General features: G+C 40.4%; 1 protein-coding gene across 30 annotated transcripts in view; it reads left to right on the forward strand.

Moving 5' to 3' along the window:
* Positions 1 to 22276, forward strand: part of MBNL1 (muscleblind like splicing regulator 1) — a 262086-nt gene that overhangs the window by 106681 nt on the left and 133129 nt on the right. For 2 of the 30 annotated variants that reach the window (XM_043994578.1, XM_043994579.1), the window contains exons 3-4: positions 8779 to 8886; positions 9473 to 9594. The exons of 27 other annotated variants lie outside the window; for them this stretch is intronic. In XM_043994578.1, coding sequence (XP_043850513.1) covers positions 9589 to 9594 — 6 coding nt within the window. In that variant the 5' untranslated portion in view covers positions 8779 to 8886; positions 9473 to 9588. The remainder of the gene's footprint in view (positions 1 to 8778; positions 8887 to 9472; positions 9595 to 22276) is intronic. One more of the 30 variants, XM_043994580.1, reaches the window with a different exon arrangement.

Here is a 22276-nt window from a genome sequence, read left to right on the forward strand (position 1 = left end):
GCTATACCCGGTACTGCACTTCTGGTCCTTTTACTGCAGACATGAGTGACTGTGCAGAATTGTTCTCTCATTCCCTATTGCTATTCTATAACATTTGTGTGATAGAAATGTTATAATTGGTAGACATGAAAGAATCATACCATATCAATCAACTAAAGATTATACTCTACTATGGGCTTCTCCCAGTGTCTTCTCTCCTCTGTGTTTTAACTCCTCCAGCCCCACACCGTGGGAAGGAAGCTAGTACTTGAAAGCCTTGAAGTAGGTTTGGTTAGTACTTTGTCACTGGTAGGTTCCAGTGACACTGTGGGATGAGTATTAAAGAAGACAAAGCTGTAAATAGTTCTCAGTTCCCTTTCTGCTCTTTGAGGGAAAGTCTTGTGCATTGATATTTCCTTTCCTTTCCTTTTTTCAACAGCATATTTTGAAAGTATTTAGCTGAATGAGAAGGTATACTTTAACTCAGCTACTGCTTTCAATGTCCCAAATTTGGCAATAAGTCCTGTGGGCTTTCTAGATCACGTTAGTAGCTTGTTCATCATAAAAAAGAAAGAATACCACTCTCGAAATAACACCATTGGCCATGGAGAAAGGCTATGTTTTCTTTTATAATTGCTCGGCCATAACTATTTCTTTATCCCTGTTGTCAATTTAGTTTCCTTCCATTTAACCAACATCATTAGGTGCCTAATGTATGTACAATGCTCTTCTCCAGCAGGGGCATTTTTAAGTGTCCAGGGAGGAGTAATATTTAGAAAACATGTCCCTGCTTTCTTTGTCTGGGGAGAAGAAATAAGCTTGAATCAATGACAATAATTTAAAAAATAAGTGATAAATGCATTTAAGAGATATAAAAATAAAATTCTGTACAGAGTCATTACTGCCCAGAGGGATTGGGGAAGCTGTCTTGGGGGAAGTGGCATGGAAGCTTGGTTTTAAAGACATGGGTGAAAGTACGGAGGAAGCACATTCTAGGAATGGCTCAAAGTTTGGACTCCATACTGAGGAGACTGGACCTACACATGAGATAATTAATGATTCAACCAGAGATTTATTGATGGGTATAATAAAGCCCTAAGTAGCGAGATCCAAACAGTTAAAGAGAAGAAAGAGCAAAAGAAGAATTAATTGAGGGATGGGTGCCTGCACCCAAGTTCTATTAGGAGAATAATGAGTTCCCTGTTTAAAGAAGTATTCAAGCAGAAGGGAGATTTACTTGTGGAGCGTATTGTCAGGGTTGCCTCCATTGTGTAGGTCCTTAGCCTAGTTGAGCTATGGGATTCTTTCATATGCTTCGCCTGTGGTTTATCTACTCTATTCACTTAGACTTGTATCTCAGTATGGGATGGACACCATCTCTTCTAACCATATATATTAATTAGGTGTTTTCCCAATTACTGTCTGTGGTCTTGTTGAAGGTGCTTGATTAGGTGTCAGAGGACCTGGGTTCCAATCCTGACTGTGTTATTTGTTAGCAGTATGGCCTCCAAAAAGTCACTATCCTAGTAAAGCTTTGCCCAGAATTTTAGTGTGGAAAGGACCCTCATTGTCCATTCCACCCACAAAAAAGAATTTCCTCTAAGACATGTCTGAGAAGTAGTGGTCTAGCTAGAACCCAGTGATCTTCACCGTGGGCAAACCCTTCATTTTCCTGAGGCATACTATTCCTCTTTTTGATGGCTCTGATTGTTACAAGGTTTTTCTGTATATCAAGCCTAAGGTTTCTATTTGGAAAATCATAAATCTGAGTCCTGCCCTCTGAGGGAAAGTGGGACAAATGTTTTCTCTCTTCCTCATGACAACTCTTTAGATACTTGAATACAGATATCATACACACACACACACATACATACATACATACATACATACATACAGATATCTTATATACAGATAGCCTATTCAGATATCATGTTCCTTCTGCTCTATCTCTTGGCCTCAGTTTCCTCATTTGTAAAATTAAGAAGTTGGACAAGATGACCTCCAAAGGTCCTTCCACATGTAAACCTATCATCCCATGGCTTACGATCTCACAGTCTTTCAAAGAAAACATTGTATAAACAAAGAATTGTCTCACCAAAATACAACAACCTCATGTTCAACAGAGCGTCATATTTTGCATTCCTGCCATAGATATGTTACTTTTTCCCCAGAAGTCATGGTTTCATTTTCAGATATCACCTTCAAAAATTTAAGGACCTACCTCCAGCTTTCAAAGTCTGTCTTTCCCCTATTAAAATTAGAGTATTGAAAAGTAGAAGAAACTGAGGCCCAGGAAGTTTAAATAATTTTTTCATCATCCCACACCTACATATTTAAGCTAATCTTTCTGACTTTGAATCCAAGCCCCTTCCTTGTATGCCAACAACAAAGACCTGTTAATATAATTCTGGAGTTATTTTTAGCAAAAGAGGAAGTCCTTTTTTCCTTAGAAGAATTAAGAGGAAGAGAGGATATTGGGGGAAGCCCTACCTCTAACCCAGAGTCTTAAAAAAATCAACCAGCTCTGACATTCTAATCCATAAAACATTATATTATTTTTAAAATGTATTTTATGTTATTTTAATATAAGTAAATAATATGAAATATTTTTATTGTAAATTTTATGAAGTGTCTTTCAAAGAGAATAGTCAAGTAATAAATATCATATTTTTGCTGTTTCTCTTTTGTTAGTTTTGATTTTAAAATCTTCCTTATGACACTTCCACCTAATTTCTCTAGAGTTTACTGTGCATCTACAATTGGCTTTACCACTTCTTGACATTCCCTTTTTAAAAAGACATTAGAAGGGGCAGCTAGGTGGCGCAGTGGAAAGAGCACCGGCCCTGGAGTCAGGAGTACCTGAGTTCAAATCCGGCCTTGGACACTTAACACTTACTAGCTGTGTGACCCTGGGCAAGTCACTTAACCCTAATTGCCTCACTAAAAAAAAGAAAAAAGGCATTAGAAGATAAGGATTGTCAAAGAGTTTTTAGTTCTCTAGAAAGTTAGTGTGGAAACATAACCTGTTAATTTTTGGGATGACTTTCTTGCCTTTTACAGTCATGATGTAAGTAATAGAATAACTGAATTAAATAGAAATTTCTTCCTCCTAAAATAATTTCTGATTTTTCCTCCTTTAAAAATACTTAAGCTTTTTATAGTCCTATGTATTCTCCACCCTTAAATAATTTAAAATGCTCCCTGAGTTCATTTGAAGAGAATATTGCAAGAAAAATTTGAAAACAGAGTAAACATCTTGAAATCAGAGCATATCACACAAAAAGGTTGAAAAATATTTGCTTAAAAATATAAATTATGTATCATTTCTAGAAGTCAATTCAAGGTGCATTTCATAAAGTGAAAGTGGCATTGTAGGGAGAAAGAGACCCATAAATAAAGGCCTATTATGTCTTCTCTCTGGAGCTCCATATCAGAGAATGAGCATGCAAACTGTATTCTTCTACACAGAGTCTGGCAGTCCCAGATTTTGGGCCAAACTTAATTTGTCGGGTAACAAATGAATCCTTACATCTTTCCAGTGGAAAGAAGGCGTGATATTTTGACTTGATGTGATTGTACACTCTTAAGAGTGCAAGAATTGAACCAAAAACAGTTTGCAAATACACTTGCTGTTTTCAAATGCTGAAAATAGGAAAAAAGTAACATAAATGAATGAAGTGGAAGGAAAATTCCTAATGAAGATGCTGAAAAGTCAATGTTACTCAACCCCAAAAGAACATTAGGGGAAAATCTGACAGAGTGGAATAACAGGAAGATTAGTCACTTCTGGAAGACAAGAAACAAAAAAAAAAAGGAAGAAGTATTTAAAACAGGAATGTGGAATTGGAAGTGTGAGTGCGGAAAGAAAGAGATGAGCTAATAGGGCGAGTGGCACAGGGCTAAAAACAGATTGTGGCTGACCAGATGAAACAGCAAAATAGAGTTTATGGAAGGAATAGACAGAAAGAAAAGTAGAGGAAACCTGTCATTTCAGATTAAGAAGGGCCTGAAAAAATAATGGACTGGCAATATGCATTGACCCAGTGGCCCTGCCTTGAGTGAAAACTGTTAAAACATGGAGAAGTGAAAAGTATTTCCTTCAAAATAAATTAAACCTTCAGCCAGTTATATGCATTGGAAAATTAAAAAAAAAAAGTGACTCAAACATCTTGAACTAGGTGTGATACACTGTGAAACACTGATGCATGTCGGGATTGAAAGTTGTGATTCATGAGTTTTCCTTTGAGTAAGGAGGGCAACTCATCTTCCTCCCCTTTCTCCCCTCCCCCTCTACTCCCACCTCCATTTGAATGAGTATTTCTACAAATATGATAGTTTCCCTCTGGGCAATTTATAGAAAACTTGTAAGAGAAAAATCCCTAAATATTCCAGCAAGATATCAATGGAATTACATTGACTACTTGCCTCTCATGTCTTTGTTTGGTTTTGTTTTTGTTGGCAAGGTCATTGGGGATTTTTACCAAATAAAAAATGTAGGTCCTTATGTTGTGTGACCCACAATATATAGCAATTGAAGAGGCTAGATGGTGTTAGGGAGAGAAGGTTGGATTGAAGTCTTTAGCTGTGTCCTAGGGTAAGTGACTTATCTGAGAATGTCTTGAGCTACTCTCTGAAACGATCAATTACAGGACAGTTGCCCTTGTGCCATTGTGAAGGAGCTCCCACAGAACTTGATAAAAGCCTATATTTCAGCCAATGATAGCCATCGTGGAACATCAGGTCATAGATATCAAGCTTCAGGACTGTCAAGGCAATCTAGGAGATGAGGAAACTGAGGCCCAGAAAAGATCAGTAACTTGATCAAGGTCACAGAGGTTCTAGACCAGAAGCTCAGCCTTGTGATCTCCAAATGTAGGGCAACTTCCTCAGAGCCACTGTATTTGAGGACGACCAAAGATGAGAGCTTTTGATTTTACTTCTCTTAATTGAAAAAACAGAGAGATCTGACCCTATGGTCATATCTCTTTCAGAATTAAGAAACAGGAGATATTTCTGCTCTGGTGACGCTTCTAAAGTGGGGTTAATGGCTCCATGCATACATGAAACTGGACACTTCAGGGTAAAAACTCTCAAAATCAAATTGAGCTGTCTTGTGTGCTTCTATTTGCGTCTGCTTTGCTTATCACAAGGCCTGGGACAGATGGCACATAGTGAACCCTGAGAAAGTGGTTTCTTATCTCTCCGTCTGCCCTATCACATCAGATCCCTCTGTCTATCACCTATGTATCTATCTTTCTGTCTGTCTGACTGACTGTCTATCTATCTATATCTATCATCTATCTATCCTGTATTATCATTGATTCTGTCTATCCTATCCTATTATCATTTGTTCATCCATCCGTCCATCTGTCTATATTGCTTTCTATTTCAACCTCTCATTACTCAAGCCCAAGCACTTTGTGACTTGCCCGAGTTCTCCCAGGTAGTAAGTGTTCTAGAAGGGATTTGAACTTATGTCCTTGAATTTAGAGCCTCTACTTTTCCTATGATGTTATTGTTCAGTCGTTTCTCTCATGTCATATGCTTTGTGGCCCCAGTTGGAGTTTTCTTGGCAAAGATACTGTAATGGTTGGCATTTACTTCTCCACTTCAGTTTATAGATGAGGAGGACCTGAGGCAAACAGCGTGAGGTGACTTGCCCAGGGTCACCCAGCTAGTAAACATCTTCAGCCAGGTTTTATCTCAGGAAGATAAGTCTTCTTGACTCCAGGTACTTTGCCACTTCACTGCCCCATCATACCACATTGAAGACCAACACTGGGTAGAGCTAGTGAGTTGTCATATGCCTTGTAGACAATTAACTGTTAGTGTTTTCCCACTCAAGAATATGGGGTGTTGTAGAGTCTCTCCTGTATAACATGGTTCTTCTTGGCTATATTCAAGGGTCACCAGGTAAACTGGAATTGGCAGGAGTCTATGACCATCAGGCACACAGAGATCTTCTGACTGTCTTCCTCTTCCTCAGCACTGCAGGGGTGGGTGTAGCTTTTACTGTCAACTCTGTGGTAACAGCCTCTTCTAAGAAATAGTTTGGCAGAATTCTGTTGATGGGACTCCTTCCCCATCACTGATGCCTGCTGCTATGTTTTTGGGGTGGGGCCATGAGGGTTAAGTGACTTGCCCAGGGTCACACAGCTAGGGAGTGTCAAGTGTATGAGGCTGGATTTGAACTCAAATCCTCCTGAATTCAAGACCGGTGCTTTATCCACTGCTGCACCTAGCTGCCCCTGACTGCTGCTATTGAACCAGGAACAGGGCAAAACCCTTAGGTGTCAGAGACAGGCAGAGGAGCAAAATCATCTGCTTTTTATGAACTTGGATTACTAGGGACAATTGGGTTGTGACTCCTTTTGTCATCCTTTTAGAAATCTGATATGCTTTTTCTTAACAAAACAGTATGTTCTTTTTAAAGAATTTCTGAACAATTCTGCTTTAATTCTGCATTTGGATTGGGATGGGAGGTCAGTTAGCCCAGACTTTGAGTTCTATGGCTAATATCTTGTAACAGCTTCACAAAAGGCATCAGACACCAAAGAGCAGGCCAGAAGTTTGAGTGGAAATAATAGCATCTTTGGAGTCAGGAGAGACCATTATAGGAGTCTCACTTCCCTCACTAGCTTTGTGAGCATAGAAAAGAAGCTCGATATCTCTGATTTTCAGAGAATCCTGATACCAGGTTTTGTTATTGGTAAGATGGGAGTAATAATTCCCTTGTACCCTGCATTTCAGCATTGTTAGGAGGGTCAGATAATATAAAACCCTTTCTAAATCTTAGATCATCCTATAAATGCCGGGAATAGCACACGATTGGCCAGAACTTCTGTAAAACAACACATATCATCTTCTTTCCATAAAAGTAATGGATAATAAATTCTATGTTCTTCTCCCTAACTCCAGACCACCAGAGATCCAAACCTAGTGCTGTAATGTAATTCCTATCCTAGGAATGTCCTATGGCTTGGGGTCAGGTCCTGCTGCATTTCCTGGAATTTCAGTCCATCTATGGGACTTGCAAGCATTAAGTTCACTTTAGGAATTTAGGGCAAACAGAAAACTTACAATGATGCCAGAAGTTGAGGCTCTCTTCCAAGTGGTAGAGGTGAGTCGATTCTGGCATTATCCAAATGACTTGGAGCTTTGCCAAGGAGGTCTTGAATGCTCTTACTTTGGGTTCCAACTATGATTTCTCGGAGCTCTTGGAAACTTTGAAACAAACTCTGTGGAGAGCCCATAGGGCACCAGCATCTCCAAACAGATTTCTTCATCCCCAAAGCACCTCAATCTTTATGCATTCCATGCAGTTCTCCTAGGACATTATGAAACTCCTTGGTAAGCTTAATCACATAGGTAAAGTAGTAGACAGGATTTTAGACTTGGAGTTAGGAAGGTCTGCTTTGAAAACCACCTACCTCAGAGACTTACTTTTCTGTGTGAATCTGCCAGGATGATTGACTTAATTTCTCTCTGCCTCAGTTTGCCAATCTATAAAATGGATATAATAATAACCTTTCCCAGAGTTGTTGTGAGAATCAAATGAGATACTCTTGTGGAGCACATGTTAGCTGCTATTACTATTAGTATTATCGTTATTATTAGGGAACCCATGTTGGATTCTAATTAAATGTCCATTTGAGCATCTTCCTCTCTTATAGCATTATGGGATCCTCAATGGTCTGGTTTCCTGACAGCAGGAAGTTTGGGCATCAAATATCCTGAGGACTCTTAGCAAATGCCATTATAAAACCCAAGTGACTGCTTAGCTGTAAGACTGCTGGGAGCATCTTGGAGCGTAGAGCATGTATGGCAACCATAGACTCATTGATAAGGAAATGGATATTTGATTAATACTGTAGCATTGATGCTGACATTGTCGCAGGTCTTTGTACTTGGAAGTCATATGGGATATGGGATAGATGTTGGGCTTGTGAGTTCCCTGATATGGTGAACTCCCAGATGAGGGAAGTCCCCTCTCTCCATGTAGTTTGACACCTTCTCTAAAATAGTCTCATCTTTGAGGTTAGCTGCCAGCAGTAATAGGTTAAGGATCACATAATACTTTCCATTTATTTAGTCATTAAGCAAGTCAGCAGAGTTGCACCAATCATTGCATTTGGGCTGTCGCCGTGGGCATGCTTTTACACAATCAAGCTTAAACAAGTTTTCTTTTTGTCAGCTTTGGATGGGGGTGGTTATGGGATGTCACATCCTTCTAGGGAGACTGAATACATGCCTCAACCCCTTTGTTTACACCCAGATTTCCACTCCCTCCCACAAAAAGAAAAGTAGAAGGAGAAATTCTTTGAATGCTTTTATCAGCCTTAAACTCTGACTTCTGCAAGTCATTCATCATCTAAGCAAACCTCAGCAAAACAAATCCTGAGATAGCTGAAGAACAAGGATTCGGATACAAATTAATTTTGAAAGCATGAGGTGAATAAAGCAAGGAATTCCGCTCACAAATACATTGTCCTCAATGTATGTGGACCTAGCTTTTTGCATCTTGATAATGAGGAATTACATCCCGCCACTGAGCAGACTGATGTTTATATTCTTGATATTAACCTAATAACCTCTTGATTGGTAAAGTGATTATCTTGATTCCTCTCTAATCCCCTTGGTCTCTGATTGATGGTTTAGATTTAAACTTCTTTAGCATTTTTTTAAACAAACTTGCTTGTCTTTTTTTTTTTTGAAATACATACTGTCACATGATGAGTCAAGAAAATTCCTTCTTAAAAAAATTACATTTTACTCTGTTTTCCCGCCATATTCTTCTAGCTGCCCAATGAATTCAGTGCCACGGACAAAAGAAGTTTTAACTGGATAACATGAGACTGGCAGCAATATGTAGGAGTGAAGGAATCTTTGCCCAGTCCCTGTCTTCAAGTAAGATAAAGATTCTGATGCTTGCTGCTAACCTATCTCTCAGGAGCGTCAAAAAGATTGCACCAAATTGAACATTTCTATCAAGTGCTTCTCTGCCAGAAAGATGTAGTGGCGACAGTACCTGAGAAAAGTGGTACAAACAATGAGTGTGTTATCATGGATGCCTCAATGTAAAGTGCCTCTTTATTTTTCCATTAATAGGAAATTACAGTTCTCTCCACTTGCATGCTGGAAAAAAAAATCATGTTCTCCTTGCTGTTTCCTTCAAATAACTTAAAGTTAAAACATGCTCAGAATTTTCCTAGTAACAGTGTTTTTTATAGCAATGTACCTATCAGCTAAACATGGGAGCAGATTTCAAGCATGATCAGGGAAGGGGAAACACCTGTTTGGGCCTATTTTAGGAAATAGTCCAAGGGAACATGTTCAGTCTCTCTAGGTAAACAAGACTGCTTTGGCTAGCATCCTGCAAGGAGGTGGGTCTGAACGGTCTGCCCCAGCTACTGCTGCTGCTCCTGCTGCTTCTCCTTTTGCTGACCAAGGGAAAGTGGCTGACCTAGCATCTCCTTTACTCTTGCTGCTGCAGCAGCCACTCAGCAGATGGGGTCAGGGGCACCTTCCGGATCCTTAACACGGCACCCACCCTGGCAAGAGGAAGCCGTATCTTATATCTTGAAGAAAAAGGATGGAGGTGGCTAAAGGATGCTGGTGAGTGAATCAGGCCCATGTTTGGGCAGTCAGTATGATGAGCTATTGATGGGACAGGGCTTTCAAGTGGTGTTCTTGAAATAGACTGCAAAATAACTCATGATGTCTAGCCTTCAAGTAAGAAGATGACTTTAGTATATCTGACCATATCTCTATTATGCCTGTATGCTCTTACTCATAAATCAGTACCCTGTTCAGCTCATGGCCTAGATGTCTCAGGGGATGGAAGCGAAGGATGCTAAGTGTTAATGTATGGCTTCTAAGTGATTGTTGCATCTGTCCATTTTTTATTCCCGTGTTTCAGAGAGACAAGGACATATCTTGGCTTCTTATGAAAGCAATTCTTTGGGAGGCAAAAGAGAGAAAGATCTTTACTTTTTTCCAATATAATAAATTATGTCATTTCATGGAAGAAACAGACACTTTTCTCCTGAAGAAGCTCAGCCGAATTGATGGGTACACTTAGTTGTTTTCATCTGAAGAAGAGTTCTCAAATTAAATGGATGAAGTGCTTGAGATGGATCATTGAAATGAGTAGCGTTACCATTTATTATTAGTCTTCTAGTGATCATATTGAAATTACCTGGAGCTGTTTTTTTGTGTAGGTGGTGGTCTTATCGGTTAATTAGCTATAGGTTTATTAAATCATGGCCTGTCCGTGTTGGAAGTGTCATAATTGTTAAAGCTGGAAGAAATCATCAAGATCATTTAATATAATTCTAGCACTTTATAGACAAGATAACTGAGGCCTGGAGTGAAGTGACTTGTCCAAGTTAACCCAAGTTTTGGATAGCTGAGCTGGGAAGGGATACAAGATCTCTATCTAGTTCCTGACCCCTTTCTCCTTGTCTCTATATCACCCTCCATCTTGGACAAATTGCTTAAACTCTCAATGCTTCAGTTCCCCAAGTTGTACAATGAAGATGTCAGATGCTCTCTTCCAGATCTATCATTTTATGATTGGTGACAAGCATTTATTAATCACCTACTCTGTGCCAATTACTGTGCTCGGGGCTTGGTGCACACATACAAAGGCTGAAGCAATACCTAGTATGTTACATATGCAGTATACAGGTTACTTTATCAAGTGAGACCAAGTACAGTTTCCATTCATTCACCCAAACATTTAGCCTATCATTTGGGGAAGACAAGAGGAATTAATGGAGATTCATGTACTCGAGCATTCTGGAGTCTACAGAATTTTGATGTCATCGATGTCATTGTAGTAAGACGTGGATTGATGGGAAGAGCCTTTAGAAGGGACCCCTTGCTCTTCATGGCCACATAAAGCATGCCTGCACCCTGCTTTAAGTCAGAGCAGCTTTAGATGAAGGCAGTTCCTCTAACATTGGTGGTAGGCCCTATTGGTTAGTGGAACTTGTCTTCTAGCCAAAATACTTGATGTACAGTACAGTATTTAGTTGCCACATTTAAGGGTGATTTTTAGACGCCGATGAAGAATTGGGATGGTCTTTGTGGGCACCTGGATTTCATTTAGTATTTCTGCATATGTGTAAACCTTGTGCGAATTAAGAAGAGTACACTGATCAGATTAAGTACGACAGATAACTCTCTTTGTGAAATTAAGGGAAGCTATTCTTTTATATCAGAGAGATTTCAGATGACATATATGTTGGGTGATTAGTTAATGAATCCATTCTTTACCACACAGTAATATTTTCCTATTTCCCCAACCTGCTGCTTGGTAGATTTTACCAATTAAAATGAGTCTGTGATGTTTAATCACCATACGAGACTAGCACGGCCTACAGGAGAACAAACTGACAAATTGCTTGTTTGATTTGGTTTACAATCAAAGATCCCTAGTGCTAATAGCTAGTTCTTTTCTCATCCAAACCACCATCCAAGACAGAATCAATCACAATACCTTTCATTTTTATATCTAATTTAGAATAATACCACAAAATACATCTTTAGGTTTGGGAGAATTCTAAATCCAGAGATAGACAGGACCTAAAAGCTGAGCTAGTCCAACCTCTTCATTTTATAGATGAGAAAACTGTATCCGAGAAGTCATATCACTTACCCAATGTCAACCAGATAGTATAGTAAATAAGAGAGAGAGGATTTGAATTCAGAGCCATTCTTCTCATTGTGCCAGGTCATCAAAATTTGTATTACTTAAAAAAAAAGATACAGTGAGTAATTCAAAATGTTCCCCCATTTGAAACATTGTCATTCTTTTCATGGTATAGCATAATAGTTTTCCTTCCTTAGAATTTAAATGGTTCTTAGGGTCTTTCTGAAGGCAATGGAGGTTTTACCCTGAAAACTTCCTCTTTTCTGGACATCATGCTTTTGCAGTCTGGACAAAAAGCATCCAAGGCTATTCTTGATTTCAGCTCTTGCTGACGTAGCCAACTCACTATGGAAAGGTACCAAATGTTAAGGGCAATATTTGTCAGCAGGGCAGGTGAGTGAGATATTGTAGACATATAAAGCTGTCTTATTTTCATGATGGAAGAGTAAATGTTTGGACAATAAAAAGGAGTTGACCCCACTAGGAAAACTGGCTGATTGACTAATTCTCATTCCAAGTGAAGACACTCCTTAAGATAGCAGTTGTTGACTTGACCACTTCTTTCAAAGATACTGACTGTCTCTCTCCCTTCTCTACTTTTTGCCTATTTCCCTCCATTCTTCCACTCCTGTGTTTGATGTTTCTTTCTTTTCTGAGCGGTCTTTTCATCCCCATCTTTATCTTGATTCTTTGTGCTGTGTCCTCCAGCCCTTTGCCCCAGAATCACACCATAATATAGAACTAAAAATATTTAAAACATTTTTTGAGTAAAGTTTGATTAGATGATTGCAGATTTAGATTTGGAAAGGATCCCCAAATTCTCCTATCCCAATGATTTCATATTCCATATAAGGAAACTGAGGCACAAAACTGGATCTTGGCTTATCCAAGGAATAAAGAGCAGAGGTAGCATTGAAATCCAGCATTGTCATCTCCTGATCCAGAATTTTTTTACTCCACGTTATTTCTTCCCGTCCTCTTTCATCTTGTTTATTTGAAAGATCAGCTGAACTCTTTGTAAATGTTTCTCCTTTTCTTGTCTCCCACACCCCATCTTCCCCAAAACTTCAAGTAAAAGAATCTCTACTTCTGGAGTTCAGAGACTGGACCTGTTATTTCAATGTTGTATAGACCGGGATGAGCAGAATCCCTCTACCAATACAGGTCGCCACCTTCTCTGAAAGTTAAGGTCTCAGAGAGTTGCCTGGAACACAGTTTATGCCTGAGGCAGAACTGAAACTCATTTGTTCTTGACTTTGGGGTCCACTCCATCCCCTAAGCCACACTGCTTCTTGCCTCAATTCCCCTATCACTGCTTATTGTTTTCTGCCTCTCTCCTTTTTCTCCTTAAGTAGCTTTTGCCCAGGGAGAAAAAAAAATGTAAAGTTCACTCACCCCTGTTATAAATTTTGGAACTTAGAGGTTTTGTCACCTGTTTCATGTTCATTCCCTAAGTAAGCAGGTTATAATGTTTATTCTTGGCTGTTCAGCTATGAAGTGATGGAAAGACAACTGGAATTCGTAAAGATCAGGGTTTGTGTCACTTCCCCACTACTAGTTGTATGACCTTGGGCAAGTCACTTCCTCCACCCCATGCCTCAGTTTCCTCATTTGTGAAATGGGGAAAATCGTATTTGAACTCTCTACCTCAGAGGGTTGTTATAAGCCTTTAAGCTCTGTGGGTATGAGAGTCATTTATTGGCATTAGTTTGGGGCTCTTGCAGGAATGCTAGAATTGCTCACTTCCATGTTTTCGGGCCATTATTTTAAAACTCAATGTAGCTTCTTGACTTCTGCAGCATCTTTTGTGGTGGAGGGTTCATTCTTTCCTTCTCCATTCCTTCTCCAGGCACTCTGCCGCCTTTGTGAGAGCAGGGCCCATTCCTTCCCCCTGCTGGCAGTATCTGAGTTTATGCCCTTTATACCTGCTCAATTGTGAAGGCCTCCCAAGCTTTGGCTGTGGCTCAGTCCCCCGCCCTGTCCCAACCCTAAAGTCTTCCTTCCCAGGCTCCGACTCAGTGGTGGTAGCAGGGATTGACTGTGGCCACTCTCTCCCACCTTTTAAGACATTGGAAAGAAGAGAATGACTGTGTGACATAGGCATCTGTGAGGCACCAGGAGCCTTCCCCAGAAGTTTTGAAAAGGTAAGTTTGTTCTAGGGTCTGTGGGAAGTGATTAAGTTCCCTGGGGTGGGGGGAGAGAACATTCTCCAGCACCAAAAGGCTGTCTTGCTGTTTTTTTATTGAGATGCATGGCTGGAGCACATTGTTTGGAGTTTGGTACTGACCGGTGGAGCCAACTGATGCTTCAGGTTGGTTTCTTCATCCCTACACTCTTTTTGACTTTTGGTACAGTTTTTACATTCCTCCTCTTTCCTTTATGTCACAACAGAATTCAAACATGGCTTTGCAAATGAAAAGGACTGTTGCCTCCCCTTCAAGCCTTTACTGTGGAATTCTTTGAACCTTCTTTCTGACTTCTCTGCATTCAGCCTACTTAGTCAGAGAGGAGACATTGCAGGGAATGAAGCTACCATTCAAAAGGAAGAAACAAACAAAAAAACCCCTTGAGTTATTTACCGTGACTGAATTTCACTCGCCATTTCTTGATGTTGCTGCAATGTAGCAAGACTTTAGTTTTGACAAATGTGTCAGAGCAGTGTATGTGCTGGCAGCTCCACCAATCAAGAAAAGTTTTTCTCACAATCTTGATGATGACCTGTCCTGTGGGGACAAGCCTGGTTCACCCTAGATGGTCTCATGACCACTCAGTGAGGTCTAAGGTGAGGACTCTTCTTCAGCCTCAGCAATTTGTTAAAACAAACCACTAAGGGGGCAGCTAGGTGGCACAGGGGATAGAGCCCTGGCCCTGGATTCAGAAGAATCTGCGTTCAAATCCAGCCTCAGACACTTGACACTTACTAGCTGTATGACCCTGGGCAAGTCACTTAACCCTCATTGTCCCACAAAAAAACAAAAAACAAACAAAAACAAACAACCTCCCCCCCCCCCAAAAAAACACCAAATGAAATACTTTATCTAATAGAGTCAATACACATCTCAGTACCTTTTCTTGGAATGGGTACCCGTACTACTGATATCAGCTGAAATGTTTCATGCCCTTGCATCCTAAACTGCTATTTAAGGGAGTGGAATGAATATTTCCAGCCCCAGTTGCAATAATCAGTAAATTTCTCTTATGACTCAGTGGTCTGTCTCCATTGTTTGGTAGTGCAAAGGATCAATCATATCTCATCAAAATTCAATATTTAATGTAAGACTTGTATCTTACCATTTTTTTTAAAGATTCATATTTTCTGCTTCTTTTAAAGGACCTTCAAATGTATAAGAAACTCACTTTAGGGTCTTTCCATCCTCTCCTCTCCTCCCCTCCCCTCCCCTCCCCTCCCCTCCCCTCCCCTCCCCTCCCCTCCCCTCCCCTCCCCTCCCCTCCCCTCCCCTCCCCTCCCCTCCCCTCTCCTCCCCTCCCCTCCCCTCCCCTCTCCTCCCCTCTCCTCTCCTCTCCTCCCCTCTCCTCTCCTCTCCTCTCCTCTCCTCTCCTCTCCTCTCCTCTCCTCTCCTCTCCTCTCCTCTCCTCTCCTCTCCTCTCCTCTCCTCTCCTCTCCTCTCCTCTCCTCTCCTCTCCTCTCCTCTCTGTTTCTTTATCTCTCTCCTCTTCCTTGGCATGGATGAGTCAATATAGCTGTAAATAGGGCAGCTGGATGGAGGCCACCTTGAAAGTCTTGCTGTCTTTCAAAGCCACGTTAACGTCAGCGACACCAATAGGGCCATCCACTAAGGACTCCAGGCCTTGTGCCATTTAGGACTCACAGCACTTGCATATGGAGGGAATAATCTGTGAAGCGGTGTTACGACACTTTCTTCCCCCTCCCCCAGTGTGGTCTTTAAAAATCACCACTCGCTCAAAACAACTTGTGTCTGTTCTCCTTGTTCTAAAATTAAAACCAAAAAGTTTTATAGACTAATTCCTTGTTTGATTCCACTGTGTTCAAGGTTCTCCATTTAATGGGGAATTGAAGCATTTTGGTTTAAATCAACAAGATTATAATAGAATTTTAAGGTGAGGAAAGAAAGCTTTTTGCTGATTGCTATGATTGACAAATGAAAATTCATGGTCCTGATCAGAATACTCATTAATGAAGCCTCTTGTTCATGTTCTTTTTTTGTTGACCAGTGGAGTGGCTCACCCTTCCCTCTCCTTGACCACAGCTGGAAGACTAAAATAATTTTTCATTGGACGCTTCAGTATTAGAAGATGAAAATTAGGCGGCAGCTTCTCCTTTTGAGCACCTACACTTGTTTCATTTTGTGTCATCCAGACAGGGGTCAGAACATTCTTCTCTTTTTTGAAATGGAAGTAGTATAGAGTGAGATTCTATGCAAAAGGAATAATGCCAATGGGGCTGATTTCTTTTTCAACATTTGTCCAGTTAAAAAAAAACCCTTAAGATTAATTTTGGGTGGGAAATATGATTTACGAAGACCTTTATAAATGCTAGAAAGACATTTAGTCACTTATTATTGAGACTTTAGTGAAATATTTGCATTTTAACATTTCAATATTATTATTTCTTTTTATATGGACTCTGTTAATTAGGATCATCATATTCATTTTATATACAAATTCAGACTGGGGAAAGAATCACTAATTGGTTGGAATTCAGCAGGAAAATCTATTCTTAGCATAGTGAAATTGCAAGTAAAAAAAAAGACTTTAGGGGTTCTTGAGATTAACCTTCTTATTTTGTACACTAGGAAACTAGGACTCAAGGAAGGAAGTTGGCTGGGGAGACACCTCATCATTGAACTCAGGGATTTCTCCAAATCTAGCGATCTTTTGCCCAAGTCAGGTTGAGTCTTGGAGCTTGTTCCTAAAGTTATGAAGACAAGACTCACCACCTTTCACAGAGCGTTTTTATTTGCTTAAATATTTTGAAGCATGAGTAGAAATGTCAGAGAAGTCTATGAACTTGGTGGAATTTGATGAAATTCCCTAATACTTCTTGGATTCCTGAGATCACGCAGAAAAAGTTACTAATTAAAATTATATCTAAGCAACCAGCCCTCCCTTCTTTCTCTATCCCTCCTCCCTTTCCTTTATCCCTCCCCCCATTTTTTCTGGGTCATCTTTGCAACTGGCTGCTTTTTCTCCAACCTGGCCAGTCAGGAAGGAGTTCTTCCAAGGGCTGGCTGTTCTTACAGGCCTCTGTGGGCTCCCACTGTCTCATGCCTCACTTTTCTCGGCTGTCATCATCTTCTCTTGGAGCTGATATGGTTGTGAAATCAAACCCAACTCCCCACAGCCTGGTTCCCAATTTTTAAAAGTCTGCAGGCCTTTTGTTGTGGAGTTACAAGACATCTGGCAGGCTGTTTATTTCAGTCAATGATACTGGTAATTTGGCATGCTTCAGAAAATCTAAATCCCCAAATTCAACAAATTAGGCAGTGTGCAAATATAGGAAATTCACCCTGCGTCAGATAAGCAAAAGTAAATAAATAAATGAGGCAGGTAGGTGGCACAGTGGATAGAGCACCAGACCTTGATTCAGGCGGACTCATCTTCCCAAGTTCAAATCTGGCCTAATGCCATCTTAGGAGAAGTCTCTGAAAAGCTCTTGTACATAATGTGATTGTCAGGAGAAGGTTTTTGCCTTTCTGGAAGCAGCCAGAAAAGAGATTCACTGAACATCTTAATTATGTGCCCAGTCCTGAGCTACGAACTGGAGTCCAGGCACCTGGACGCAGAGCTTAGGTAAAGATATGGTGAAACTGAATGAGAATCTGATGTTTTCCAAAGAACATGCCATTGATTCATGCTCAGAGTTAGGTAATTCGATTGGTTGCTTGCTTCATTTTTTGTTTCTTGTTGTCCTGCAAACATTTCTATTTAGGAGCCTAAAAAATCGATCACTTTAGTGCAAAGCAGAAAGACAGGATGTTCCAAAAGGCGTTGTGCACTTTAAAGCCGCCTAAACCTGAACTCAAACTTATGGGAGCCCCTGGATAACTACCAAGAGCTGGTACATTTGCCACATTTTATAGTAAGATGTTTGCGTCAAGGCTATGGATCCTTTTAATCAAATACAGCTGTATTTAAAAATGTACAAACAAAAAGCCAGCTTCAGCTTTATATCAGTTTCCATCAGAATGGAATTCATTGAATTGTTGCATATGCCAAGTACACCTTAGTCATATAAGTTTCATTTTAGCTAATAGTTGCATATAGAACAAAAAGTGAACATCAGGGAGGACACACACACACACACACACACACACACACACAAGCAAGGTGAGGCAAATTACCTGGATAGTGAATATAGGTTCCTTTGTTCTTGTTTGTCCTTCCATTCTTGAAGAGGACCATGACATTGGGGTGCAGTGAATTGGATTTAGGTGAGGGAGGGCTGTGCAAATTCACCAGCCTCACTCTCTCCTTCAGAACTATCTGGGTCCAGTGGTAAGATATTCATCAAGACAACTGGAGATGGTTCTGGATGCTTAAGGCAATTGGGGGTAAAGTGACTTGCACAGGGTCACACAGCTATTAAGTGTCTGAGGTAAGATTTGAATTCAGATGCTCCCAAATTCACATCCAGTGCTCTGTCTACCATGCCACCTAGCTGTCCGTGAGTTCCTTTAGATAGACATAAAACCATTTTTTTTCTGTATCTTTTTCTGAGATAGTTTTTGTTTCCTTTCATTGTGACCACTTTTTATTTCTTTTGGAAATTCAACATGTGATTTTTAGTGAGGGAACAAGTATGGGATATTCTTGAAACAATATGTTTTGAGCAAAGGAAGTTTACTTTACTGTAAAAATCTCACCATCGGTGGCTACTGACATCCTTGAGCAGTGATTCTTTTCTTCCTCCTATAAGGGAAACAGGGCAGATTTGTGCCGCATGGTCTTTTCTATCATTTTCTGTATGGGTGATGTGTGCTCCCAGCTCCCTTCTACCATGTCGGAGGATCCCCGCACAAATACACATAATCTCTGAACTGGGGAGTTAGGAGGAAGTCCCCACTATGTGCTATCTGACAAGTTGGCATGTAGCAGCTGCTTGAGGGTAAATGAAATCCGTGTACTCATGACTCATGAAAGCGTGTCCCCTCTCCACAAGGACCACAAGGTTGGGAACAAGTACATGGGCTACATGTCTTGGTGGGGTCTAGGAATGGAAAGTCTAGGTATGTGCTTCTTGGTCTGAGAGGGCCTGAGGTCATTCAGCTCCCATGAGCCCATGCCCAAGGCATCCATTAATGCAGCCCAGGGTTTAGGGTAACTCTTTGCTCTCTGCATCTCTCCCCAGAGAGGAAAACAGTCTAAAGGCCAAGTTTGTTGTGAAGACTCCCTTTTATTAGTCTAGTCCAAAGCATGAGCTCCAAGGGGTCAGCCAATATAGTAGGCTAGGATTGTAAGAGGACTGAATTCAAATTCCTCCTCTGTCCCCTATGCCCCTGTGGGACCTTGGAAAAACCCCTTGAACTCCTTGGGCCTCAGTTTCAACAGCTATAAAATAGGAGGTTGTATTAAGTAGGCTTTGAAGTCTTCTTCATCTTTGGGGCTGCCATCCTCCAGTGTTCAAGTCACCCATTGCTTCTCCATTGGATTAAATAAAAATCATTCTCTACAAAAGACGTGTTCCCCTGTGAGTTCCTTGGCTTGATCATGGACCAGCAGTGTTCAATCCCTCATATATGTCCCAGGATAGAGAAGCAGTGGAGACTGTGAAGCAGAAGAATAATCATTTAGTTACAAAGTTCAGTGATGTTCCATGTCTCTGAGCCCACAAAACAGAGGCGTTGCTCAGACCCCTCATTTTTAAGTAGAGAAGTGAATCTCGTGCCTAATAAGCCCCACCGAGCAGGTTCTACTAATTAGTTCAGGCAAGTAGATAACTTATAGGAAGACATGTCTTACCGAAATCTAATCCCAGACCTTAATTTTAGCATTAAGTTATGCTTATTATTGTTATGTTTATTTATCCCTTTAAACCTCTATATTCTAGGAATGTCGTCCAGTTTTTCATTTTATGAAACTTAGTTGGTTTTATTCCTTTCCTCTCAATTTTCTCCAAGTTTTCCCATTAAACTCCTTAAAAGGAGGCCCTTATTTGATTTGATTTAAAATATTGTTCAAAGTAATTCAATAAACACATATTAAATTTTTGAATAGAAGCCTGACCTTAGAGTTAAATATCAGTTGGCCAAAATAGCATTTATTAAAGTGCCTACTCTGTGTGAAGCACCTTCCTGGGGCAGGAGGGTTGGGGAAGGGGGTAGGCCAGATACAAAGATAAAAAACAGAGATTACATTCTTTCCAACTTGTTTATACCCAAGTACAACATATATACGAGAGTGCTTTGCCACACGCTTTTGGAACAGAGGCAGTTGAGGACATGAGGAAAGGCCTCATAAAACAGGAAGTCTTGACCATTCCTGTGTCTTGGAAGCTTTGCCATCCTGCCGAACACTATGGCTGCTCTCTCAGAGTCATGTTTTGTTGCCTACAATCATAATAGAAAGTATTGTGAAAAGAAGGATGGAGTGGTTTTTTTTCCTCTCATCCAAGTTCATGGACCTCCCTGAAATCAGTCCACACACCCCAGCTTAAAAACTCTGAGGTTGAAATTGCCTTTGAGATACACTTGGTGTTCAAGTCATGCCTCTGACCCACGCTAACTATGAGACTATAAGAAGTTTATTTAACAGCATCTCAGGCAGCCCTCCAAGACTAAGTGGCTGATTAGTCTCTGATCTTTGTCTATGGAGGGAGTTCAAGTACCAGGAGTCAGCTACCAGTTTGAAATCAAAAGTCGGCCCCCTCCTCTTCCCCACCCTCTCACTAACAAAACCAAAACAGAATATATTAAAAAGCCCCCCCAATTACAGAAACCGTTTTATTTTTTTGATGATCAGATTGGTTTTGAAGATTTCCCTACCTTCATGCCATATAAACTCATTATTTTTTATATCAATGAATTAAATTTGTAATGTTCACTTCTTTCAAGTAGGAATTGTTTCAGTTTTTGTGTTTAAATACACAGCACCTTAAGCTTAGTTAAATGGTGGGCCTTAATAAATGCTTGTTGATTGTTTGATTCATGCATTGTATACATCCCGGCATGGATACAGTGTCTGAGGACCACAAAAAGTTGGTTTTGACACCATTTGATGGATCTGTATTTACAAAATCAAGGCCAAGTTTTCAAGAGCTTCTTGCTTAATATTTCAGCATAGTTTATTATTTCTTCAGATACCTGAATATACCAATTAGCTCTGTGTGTGTGTGTGTGTGTGTGTGTGTGTGTGTGTGTGGTTCTGCAATCAATCTTTTTTCCTTGATTCTACTAATTCTTCCTGTGCTGAAGGTGGCAATTTTGATGATTTGAGGAGTGGTAACTGACAAGGCCTTTTATTTTATTTGTTATTATCTCTGTCTATCATCTTTCTCCATACACCCCCCCCCCCTTGTTGTTCACTGTCTTTTCTCTAATTCATGTATATTGAATCACCCCCACTGGAAGATCTTGTACAACTTAGAAGTACCAGAAACAGAAAACTCAAAAGGAGTGAGCTGACCCAGCTCTGGATAGAAACCCTGCTCCCTATACTCACATCCCAAGTTACATCAAAGTGGAATAAGTGAATCATAAAGAGGGACTAAGAAAATTCTTTGTTGTGTTTGTTGTCATGGAAGTGTGTGGTGGAGGAACTGTTAGATCAAACTATCACCACGCTTATCCTCATTGCCACAGTGAGGCAGGGTGTAAACTGAAAAACAGTTAGGGTGTGAAGTCGGGAAAATGAGGTTTCAGCCCTTAGTTCTTCTCTGATGCTTAATTATTATTACCAAGGGATAGTTAGCAATAGCCTAATGTGTATATGTACCTGTGCGGAATGAATGAACTTAATGAAGGGCCTCAGCCCTGAGTAGTGATAATTTTATCCATACACACACACACATACACATGTATCTAATTGTATGTAGGTATTTATGTAGCACTTTACAGCACTGCACAGCACTTTACAAATATTATTTCTTCTTATGCTCATAACAACCCTAGGAGGTGAATTCTGTCATCATCCCCATTTTATGGATGAAGACACTGAGGCTGACAAAGGTTACTTGCTTAGGGTCCTTCATCACATCAGACTCAAGTCTATGTAACTCCTGGTCTGGTGCTCTATCCACAGTGCCACCTAGCTGCCACATAGATTTACAGCTGGAAGGGGATCTTAGCATCCATCAGTCTAAATACTTTCATTTTCTATATGGGGAAATGAAGACCCAGAGGATCCCGGATCTAGTAGGTGTCTGAGGCAGGATTCGATCCCAGGCCTTCCACAGCCATCATTCCGTACTGCCTCACCAAATCACGGCCAGGCAGCCCCTGTTGAATTGAGATGACTTCCCAAGCAGTAGGTGATAGTGTTCCTGGCTATAACAAGATCACATTGATCAAACTTGGGATAGGAGAAAAAGAAGGAAACTTTTGGGGCCAAATGCCTTATTTTCCCCCATGAGTCTCAAACAATCTCCATACTGTTTAGTTAAAATGTCTTGAACTTGGAAAAAAATCCTGTTTTCATTTGCTTCTTACCTTATCATTTCAGCAG

This window comes from Dromiciops gliroides, chromosome 3, assembly GCF_019393635.1.
Source record: "Dromiciops gliroides isolate mDroGli1 chromosome 3, mDroGli1.pri, whole genome shotgun sequence".
NCBI classification, from domain to species: domain Eukaryota; kingdom Metazoa; phylum Chordata; class Mammalia; order Microbiotheria; family Microbiotheriidae; genus Dromiciops; species Dromiciops gliroides.